The sequence below is a fragment of the Atta colombica genome, unplaced genomic scaffold, assembly GCF_001594045.1.
Source record: "Atta colombica isolate Treedump-2 unplaced genomic scaffold, Acol1.0 scaffold252, whole genome shotgun sequence".
In the NCBI taxonomy this organism is placed as follows: Eukaryota; Metazoa; Arthropoda; class Insecta; order Hymenoptera; family Formicidae; genus Atta; species Atta colombica.
In genome coordinates this window covers 754,034-764,758 of record NW_017259351.1, presented here as the reverse complement: position 1 = coordinate 764,758, position 10,725 = coordinate 754,034, and the positions used below count along the sequence as shown (strand labels likewise).

The window sequence follows — 10,725 nt, the reverse complement described above, 5'->3', positions numbered from 1 at the left end:
TATATATATATAATGTACTTATTTTAAAATAAAAATATCTTTAGCTGAATTAATTTTTAAGAAAAATTTGTTACAAAGATTATAACAACATTAAAAAATTGAAAAGTAGTTTAACAAATGTTGATCTTTCACAATTTCGTTCAATAAACTAACTCTTGAAATTGAATAAGAAAGCTTGTGGTTGAAATAATATACTAATATACTAATAAATCTAATCAGGATTGATTTGCATGATTCGCATGTTTGCGGACAAATCTCCGAGAAAATACCACTGGTGAAAATTTATTCATATGCTCTCTTATACATTACCCGACCCGTTTGTCGACATGATAAGCGCGAGAACCGGGATGATACTTGGAACACGTCGCACGCGCAATGCGCAATTCTTTTCAATTTTCGTGACCGCGTAAGGCTCGCATTCCAACGAGACAATTTCTCGCGGAGATTGGCGCCTGCTGGCGCAACGCGAGCTGAGATACGGAGCGGCCGAGAGTTAAGTCCCGAGCATCCCCCGGATAATTCGCTTTTCTCGCACGCCTCCGCCTCGCACGTGCTTTCATTTCTGTCGTGCTGACGAGGGCAGTCTCGTCTTGAATAGCAAACTACTTGTACGCCGCTTAATCGCCAGTCTTTTTGTTCGTGTACCTTTCTAGGCATGCATCTCGTTACATCTTCCTTGTTCGTTACATCTTCCTTGTTCCCTTTGCGTTAAAGTTCATGCAAATTGAATATTACCGAGAAAGATATTCTTTATTGACATTTGACGTTTATAATGGAAAGATGATAGCGAATTAAGTAAGGTTTTTGATTGATATGCATAAGAATGTCGAATAAAATTAGAATAAATGGGAATAAAGAAATCAAGAGGAGGAAAATGTTCCACATATTTTGAATTATTATAATATTAGGTGTGGGAAAAAGTTCCCGTTAAATGGCATTAAAAAAATGCCACGAACTTTTTCTCACACCTAATATAATATTGTTTTTCTTATTTCAAATACAATTTTAAAAATATGATTTTTGAGTTAGGTATTACCAAAATTTATTAAAAATTATCTATCAATCATCAAAAATAAATCAACTTAACTTCAGAATCCGTTCGTCAAACAGTATTTATATTGTTCTTAGTTGTTTTCAAAAAGATTATAATACCTTCTACAAGAACAACACATTTTGAGTTTTGCCGTTTTTAAATAAAGAGAATCTTCTAAAGAGGATTAGAATAAAATTGTGGCGATTGAAGTGAAGAAGAAATTGTTTTACTTTAAATTTAGTCATTTTAACCGATCAAAGTAAATAATATAAATAATATAAATTATTGATATTTCGCGTTATGTCACTTTTGATAAATTATTTCGGATTCGTTACAATTTCGTAGGATAAAATTATCAAATTAAAAAAAAGGAATAAATTTAAAAAATTTGTAAAACAAAAATTTTTTTGCTACTATTATTTAATTCTCTCTAAATTCTTTGGAATGAGATTCATTCTAAAAAGATTAGAGAGATTATAGTTAATAATTTTCTGTTAAATTGAAAAATAATTTTTTCTGAAAACTTAATTTTTTTAGTTATATTACTTTTAAAATAAAGGAATGATATATTTAATTTAAATAAAAATATGTGTTTGTATAGAATAACGAATATTACTCTAATTTCAAGAGACAAGAATATCTCAATTATTCTAAGTGTAGAATTAAAATATAATGGCGATAGGCTTTTCGCGATATTTTATTGATATCATATAAAGTGAATATCCGCAACTGCATAAAATTCGCACGTACTATACATAATGTCGTAAACCAAGATAATAGTATTCGTGTTTATTTATATGCATTGCCATTTATTTCCGCTGCATCAGAATCGTATATAACTTTACTGCAGCTCGAATTTGACGTAAGGATTATTTATCTCGCAAAGTATCGCGATGACGGCTTTAAAGAAATATAAAATATTCTACCTTAACGTATCTATCTGTTTCCGTCACATATGCATTTTCGTACAGTAATTTCATGCGGATTATTTAAAATTTAACATAATATCTACAATATGGAATATTTAAACATTTGCAATATAAATAATGTTAATTCCAAGCGTAATTTAATTCAATAATAACTTGATATATAAGCCAGATTAATATTTGTGATAGTTTTAATTGCAATATTTTTTCAATTAAAATGTTGGTGATATTATTTTAGCTTTTTCATTAATTTCTTTAAAATTGGATTTTAAAACTCCTACAGATTCTTTTGTTTACATAAATATTCAGATAATGTAATCACCTTTCTATGTTGTGAATGTTATACTACTAATTGGAAAAAAATAATGATTGTATTAGCGTTAAATTAAAAAATAGCAAATTGAATTCTAACAGGAGATAAGAAGCTCTTGTATTTCGATTAATCGAAATTGGTTTTCAAGGAAATTAATTTTTTGCTTAAAGTGAGAAAGCTCCATATAATTTAATATTGAAAATTAAAAAGTTATGTACAAACAAACGCTTTTAATTAAAGTTTTATTCATCCTTGATTACAAATTGATTAAAGTTGATTATTAAATTTGATTTAAAAGAAGGGAGCTGCGATGTTTTAATATATACACAGAACCACATAAAACTCCACAGACGTATATGTTCGCAAATATCCGACATCTCTAGCTACCTAAGAAGATTTTCAAAAAATATTAAGGCGCTTCGTTAAGTACTTGAGTCTATCCGATGGGAGGTTTACCAAGGTAAACGAAATTTTCCTGCAAACTTCTGTTTACTTTCCTTCCAGCAAAAGCGCAGAAAATCTAAGCATTTAAGCGCTTGAACGCAGAAGAGACATGTACGGAGAAATAGTGACCAAAAAATAGGGCTAGCTGCCTTATTTTTTTATACACAACGAAAGATGTCGTTTAAATTAAAAAGTAAAGGTATTATCTCGATTCTTCCTGTATCTTATACTACATCGGCAGAGCTACAAAAAAAAGAAAGTTTAGTATTAATTAATTTTAATAATATCAATTAACTTTAATAGATTCAATTTACTTTTATTCTTCTGCACAAAATAGAATTTTCTACAATAAAGAATATTTAAACATTTGTCAATTATGTTAGTACGTTAATACAAAAAATGTAATTTAATTTAATAATAATTTAATACCTATGTGGCCAAACTTATATTCGTAATAGTTTTAATTTCAATATCTTCTTATTAATTTTTTCAAAATTAGACGATTTTAAAATTCCTACATATTTTGTTAGTCTATTTAAAAAAACATTTTCAAATTTTACTTAAACAAAAGAAATCCTCTATTTGATCAAAGTAAATCTTGCTTAAATAGTTTAGTGTAAATTTCTGAACATATTTGATTCTGCAAACTATATGTCGAAATCTTTTTCGAAATTTTTCTTGAAATATAATGGGAGAATCAGATATGTATATAAGATCCGCTTTGATTGAATATAAGATTTTTCTTATTTAATTAGATTTATTTTCAACGATCCAAATTGTATCATAATTGTTTATTTTTTAATTTTATTTTATTTTTTAAAATTTAGAAAAATGCAAAAAATAACCTTTTTATACATCATTTATTCGTAGAATTAAAGACAGCGCATCTCAATAAATTGATAATTGCTTTTGGTTTAACTTTCTCGTTTACAATAACATATGACGGCGGTGAACGATAAATTAAACTTAAGTCTTTACAGTCGCAGTCGCAATTTGAGAAGTTCATCCGCATTTTGATATCTCTAGGATGTAATGTACATCCTAGACATAATTTGGCGTTCTGGTTAATCCGCCTACATGCACCCACATTGACCACGTTGTACCTTTATCGACTTTGTTATCATGCGAAAGTTAAGAGAATCGAAATTTTGATGATATATTTAACTTGTCATTCTAATGCACGAATCATGTTGCCATGACACGCAGTATCTTAAATCTTAAGCAAATCCCGAGATTATGTTTTAGTCAATGATTAATACAATTAATAATTATTCTATTTCATATTCATGATAACGCATATCAAATTGAAATTGCTTGTGCTGAGATTAAAATGAAATCAGAATAGAAAGAAAAAATAAATTATCGTTTTACAATCGTTGAGATTGCTTGTATTATATTTATACAACATAACGATATTTTTTTTCATATATGATAAAAGAGTTTTTTTTGTTTAGAGAATACGTACATATGAAATAATTTTAATTAAAATAATATTATTTATAATAAAATATATTTATAACAAAATGTAATGATAAAACAAATGTAAGCATAAAATTACCTCTTAATTTATTTTTCGTACTTAAAATGGTACAAAATGGTATATACAATATAATGTTTGATTGTTTGATATAATATAAAAATAAACATTTTTGCACATATTTTTTAATGTAAATATATCCTAAAATATTTTTTATAGCTTTCGGTTTATTTTAATAATAGATTATTAGGATATATTATTTTAAATTTAATGCATATTTTTATATGCATTAAATAATCATAATTTCTTAAAATGAATTCTTAATTTTATGAAAGTTTATTTTTTTACGTGAAAACATTTCTTCTTTGCGAAAAATTCATGCATGTTTATATATAGATGTATCACTTTATCAAGTATTTGAAATGTGCATGAGAAAATGCTGGTCGTGCTTTGATCAGGCGATTGAACGTATCTGCATATATTGTCGCAATATATCGCGGATACTATCATTTCCAAGTTCGATAATGCAAAATTTAACAGCAAGGCTTCCAATTTGCGGATAGGAGTGTTAATAAAGCTTATGGCAGCTCAAATCGCAGTCTCCTTTGCCGAATATATGAATTATTTTGCAATGCAAAACGAATTCTGTGCGAGTTTACAGAAATTAAACATTGTAACACAATTCTGCATTATCCAAGCAGCCAAAGTTTTGATAATAGCATTTAGAGAATATTCAACTTTTAGGAAATTCACAAATTTTAGATATTGTGTAGGAGATTAAAAAATTCATAGCAAATCCGGTTAAATTTATTAGCTTGTTAAAAGTTATAGATAAATTAACGTAATGATTTATATTCAATAAACGTGGTGCTTAAATAAGATGTTTAATGTAAATTGTTATATTGACAGAATTATATTGTTGGATATGTTATCAATCAAAATGCAAATATACATTTAGTTAGATAAATTAGCGCAACAGACTTTAATTTGCACCATTGCGTATTCAATCAAAATCACACATTCTTTCTCTCTCTCTCTCTCTCTCTCTCTCTCTCTCTCTCTCTCTTTCTATTCTTCTTTTCCACTCAGTTTCCTTTTTCTTAAATTTTAAATATTCATATGATTAAATACGTTTCTATTATATAAATTTTTAAATACTAACTATAAGAATAAAAGAAAAATATATATGTATATTTATTTAAATACATTATTTATATTCAAAATTAGAGAGGAAAAATTGTAACGATATTTTGACTTGATCGCTGTTTCGTAACAAATTAAAGACTCGTTTGAGACTCTCGCCGTAAAAAGAAAACAGCGACGCTCTGTCACTCAGGATCTTGCAGGTGCTGTCAAAAAGCGTGTCGTCGCTTTGTGCATGATAGATACGCTACTTGCTGGATTAACACTGGGGGATGCCGGATAAACAAGGAAGTGCATGATAGGTGTAGAGGCTTTTCTAGAGGCTTTTGACTAAGATCACGTAGTGGGTATTCTGTGGCAAGGTTTGCGGAAACGGCGCTGGGGGCGGCCGCTCTGGTGGCACCTGGGATCGAGGAACCGACGAACACCGCTTCCGGCAGCAACGAGGATGAGGATGAGACGCCCCTCGATCCCGTCGTCGTCATCTCCAATGACAAGAGCACGGAATTCTTTTTAGCCACGGTCGTCGAAGAAGCAGCGTAAGAATTTCATCATATCTTCTTATCACTCGTTCCTCCTCATCTCCGTCGCACATCCCGATCGGAAGAAAGATGTCGGAATTTTCTTTCAATGATATCGAATCGCATTGTCATGACGTTGTGCGACGCGACTCGTCATAGCGATCATTGATGCAAAAATTGCGTTGTCTCTGAAATAGTTACCGTCTTTCAAATCGTTAACATCGCTTAATTTAAAATGTGCACCTTTTGCGATAACAGTTCGATATAAAATCGAGTGATCAAAGAATATCATTTCGTAAAATATATGATTGATTTACGATAAATTGCACTCGATATTAAGTATTCATCTCAATTATTGTAAATTTAGTCAATAACTCAGTCATTAATTCATTAACTTTCGTACAAGTTATTTTAAAATAATATAAAATTTTATACTTTTTTATTTACAACATTATTAAAAACGATATTGCATTGAATGAAGAGAAATAGCATTTTTATATTATCTAAATACTTTTAACTCAAAATGATAAATATCCTTAATACATTAAATAAATTATAAAATTAAATTTATTTTATGTATATCAAGGGAATGTCAAAATTTTAAAACGACCTGAATAACGAAAGGCACTGAATAACCAAGATACAACTTCTCTTTCTATCTGCTTTTGCTGATTTCCGAGAAATAAAACGAACGTTAAAAAGTCCTAGATGTCTGAAAGGCAAATGAGATGATTATATGATATTCTATTCACCTGTAAAGAAGAGAAGTAGAGAAATGTTCGCGTTCTTTTCATTATGCGCTGTTTGAAATGACCTGATCTGAGGTTCTGCGTATCATCATCACACGAAGTAACTTGTCTTTCTGTTTAGTTCTTCTTGGTTACGACTCACAATTTGAGAAAAGTACGAAATGCGAAATTGAAAGAGGATTAAAAGAGCTTATTGATGCTAAATTAAATTTTCTTTGTGTAACTTGACCTACATATATATTTAGCAGAATTCCATCAAATGAACTCAATCAAATGAATTCCACGAACTTTCGGATGCTATTATTTCCTACTTAACGTATAGCAAATGAGATTCGCGAAATTTCACTTAAAGGAATTTTAGCAAGTTGCACGAAAGAAAGAGCAATCCGTTAAATAAAATGGACAAATAAAAAGACGCGCGTAGTGAATTACACAATTATTTTCCTACTTTTTCTGAAGATTTCGAAGCGACACGGAAAAGCTTTGAGTCAATCAAAAGTTTTGATCTGCCGTTTAATTGGCCAATTGGGAGTTCTCAATTAAGAGGATATTACTTTTGCCGCGCGTATTGCAAAGTTTTGCGGGTTTATATCTCTTCTGCTTCGAGTCCTCTTCAGATTACATGTAACGTGAGAATAATTGCAGATTTCCTTCCCCAAGTAAGAGGTGATTATTGTTTCAGACTATTTCTGCTTGTCCAAAGTATAATGTAATAATATACCTGTAGTAGCGAAATAAATTATCAAGTTACAAAAGTTATTTTCAGTTTTATATAATATATATAAAACGGAAAGAACGGTTACTTAAGTAAAAATTTAGTTTTAATTCGAGTTGTTAATCTAAAAATAATTTTGTTAATGTATTAAAATAATTATGTAGGACACTCAAGCTAATTGCTAGAATATAAAAACTTTTTGCAACATTGCTCATTATACTTGAGTTCCTAATTATTTTGAATGTGATTCAACAAAATTATTTTCAGATCTGTACCTATTTAGCTAAATTTTAAATATTTCATCGAAATAGTTTTTTATGTATTGTTTATATTTTTTTTCTGTCGTGTTCAGAAAATCAATTTCGCATTTTTTACAAAGAAATTAAAAACACGTTTCCTTAAACATCTTGGATAATCATTTTTTTTCAATTTATTTTTTTCTTGTTCTTTGAAAGAACATCAGTTTTTTCCTTTTTTAAAAGCACTTTTTGGTAATTCGTCTCGAATGGATAAAAAAGCGAAGACAATTCAGAGCGACGTCGGAACTTCGCTCGATCGGAAAACTCGGACAGGAAGTCACGTCGATATTTGGGACTGATAAGTTGAACGTTCAAAAGTTCTTGTGCGTTGGACTATAGGGTGAAACAAAAAAAATCCGTGAATTGGAGGAAAGAGAATGAATGAGAGCGCAGGTTGAATCGCGAAAAGCCGATGATCTTGTAATTATTTTCTTCGTTTTCTACATAATCGCAATGGATGTCACTCGGAGTTATACGAAAGTCTGCTCTCTCTCCTTCTCTCTCTTTTCCCCCCCCCCCCCCTCTCTCTCTCTCTTTCTCTCTCCGTGTGTGTGTGTCCAAAACTCTATTCAAAACTCTATTCAAACCTGTGCACAATACTAGTTTAACGGAAACTCGTCGCTCTGATGATAATCCGGAAGTTCGCGAGCTAATGGAGTGGCCTCTGTATTGGCATCTACAACAATTTGCATGTAGTCACTCGCGTTATTTTTAAAAATGAGCAATCAACTCGCGGGTATTTCATGGTTAATTGGATTATATATTTTCAGCGCTAAAATAATATTGTCACATATTTTAGGACGCGTGAGACTTCGAGTTGTTATGAAATTATTTTTGCATGAGGTATAATTTATCATTATCCTTAAACTTAATCGCATCCATATTTTTAGTTACACTTTTAAAAAATTATATGAAAAAGAAAAAGAAGAAATATAATATCATCTTTGTGGTGGAAAGTTATATATGGTTTATTATTTTAAAATTATACATATAAAAATGATTACACAATTATTTCATATTCAATATATTAATTAAACAATGATTTATATTAAACTCCAGTAAAAAGAGATTAAAGCTATTCTTTTATATATATAATATAATAAATTGAATCTCGTTGTATACTTATTTAGAATGGTTTTTCTGTAGTCTTGCCTTTGAAAGATGTAAAACCCATTTGCATGACGTACTAGGGCTCTATTCTTGCACATATGAATAATTTTCGCATACGAAAATGACAATTTCTTAATTGTGATTGGTCGATTGTATACAGAATTGCTATTTTTGTATGTGATATTTGTTTAAGAATAGGACCCCTGTTTCTTAACTCATATTGATCTGTTAAATAAATTCCCCAATTCCTATGTTTTCCTAATGTTTTCCTAAAAAGATTTTATATTATTATTTTTTGGTCGGGTCAAGGTCACAATATCGACTGACGAAATCTCGAAATGTATAGGAACGCAAAAATTCAAATACAAAATTTAATGTCTAGAAAAAATAAAACTCATAGTTATGAATGAGAAAGATCACAACTATCATTTAAAGTTTAATTTTATATCGAACATCGAATGATGACAGCAAAAAAATATTGCATTATATGATATTTTTGAAGATATTGTCCGTAATAATTTTGAATGCAAAAATATAATTTCGTGATAATATTGAAAAAGAAATAATTTATACAAGGATATGTATCATGATCATGTAAAATTTCTGAAAGCTATCTTTATTTCTATATTGTACAGTAACGTTTCTGTCACGAAATTTCGAACTTCTAATTCCGGATTTAATTGCAACTGATGCGGGTTGTAAACTCTACGAAGCAGATGAATACCGGGATTGTCTGACACTCGAATGACAGTTGTCGTTTTAGCGCGGTGGCACAGGCTCAGCTGACTGGAACACCACATGTACAGCGGCAGGATTCCAGTGGATACGACGTCGCAGCGAGTAGCACGATGATTCACGAGCCACTCGAGACAAATTCAAGCCCAAGCCCGAATCCGCGGATTACTTCAGGCCCGCCGTCCTCATCGACTTCGTCATCGCCTCCGCCGACACGAGGTCCGACCAGCGTGTCCTCTTCGACACAGACGAAGAGGAACGGTAATAACGGCGGTGCGAACAAGCAAGAGCTGAAGCGGCTGAAGAGCGCTGGCTCGCTCCTACCACTGCAGCTCGCGAGGACGCCAAGCGTACTGTCGTCCTCCTGCAAGAAGGATCGGAAAAACGCATCGGCCGGGTCGAGGTTCACAATATATAAGGCCAACAAGGCTAGTAAAAAGAAAAGGGAGAAAAGCTCAGCCAAGAAAGAGCGCAAGGCTACGAAAACTCTGGCGATCGTGTTAGGTAAGTTACGCGCGTGGCGCTGCTTTAATAAATAGCTCAGCTCGATCCGTCTTACATCTATTATTGATGAGCTCACAGACTTGCGAGTTAGAAGCGAGAATCAGAAAGAACGACGGTACTATAAATGGATATATGTGAAAGTCTGAACAGGGTTAGGCGGATATAGGCAAGTGATTTAAAAACATCGAACGATTGGGAGATTAGTTACATGTTCAACATAATAATTCGATAGGATCAAGCGATTTATCTCTGTAACTATTTATCGCGAGTAATAAATAAGTGGCAATAAAATATCCATACGAAACTACTTTTACTATTGTAGACTTACCTACGTAAATATTGAAACATTGAAATCAATATTAAGAAATATCGTGAAGAATGTAGGTATTTTTACAAAGAAAAAGTACAAAAATCTCGATATTATTATTAAGAAATTCTATAACTTGTTTCGAATAAAATCCACAATGAGGTTAAATGAAAGAGAATTAAGTGGATTATAGTTTGTACTTTACAAGAAATATTTCTGATACATAAAACATCAAAGGATAAGTTAATAACAGACGCTGTAAGTTTCTGAAGTCCTTAATGTGTTAAAATTGTTAACAAAACGTATTTTGCAAACTGAGAGAAATATTAAAGTATAAATATTTAAGGTATATACTTGCTTTGTAGAAAATTGTAATAGTTAATTTAGAACGTACGCATTTCATAATTTCCGACAATAAACATTATAATTATTTTATATATATATATATA

At 30.8% G+C, this 10,725-nt stretch overlaps 1 protein-coding gene across 1 annotated transcript in view; it reads left to right on the top strand.

Moving 5' to 3' along the window:
• The window catches only part of LOC108689005 (dopamine D2-like receptor), an 18,345-nt gene that overhangs the window by 6,917 nt on the left and 703 nt on the right, over nucleotides 1-10,725 (top strand). Inside the window, exons 4-5 of the mRNA XM_018195585.1 lie at nucleotides 5,699-5,875; nucleotides 9,494-9,969. Coding sequence (XP_018051074.1) covers nucleotides 5,699-5,875; nucleotides 9,494-9,969 — 653 coding nt within the window. The remainder of the gene's footprint in view (nucleotides 1-5,698; nucleotides 5,876-9,493; nucleotides 9,970-10,725) is intronic.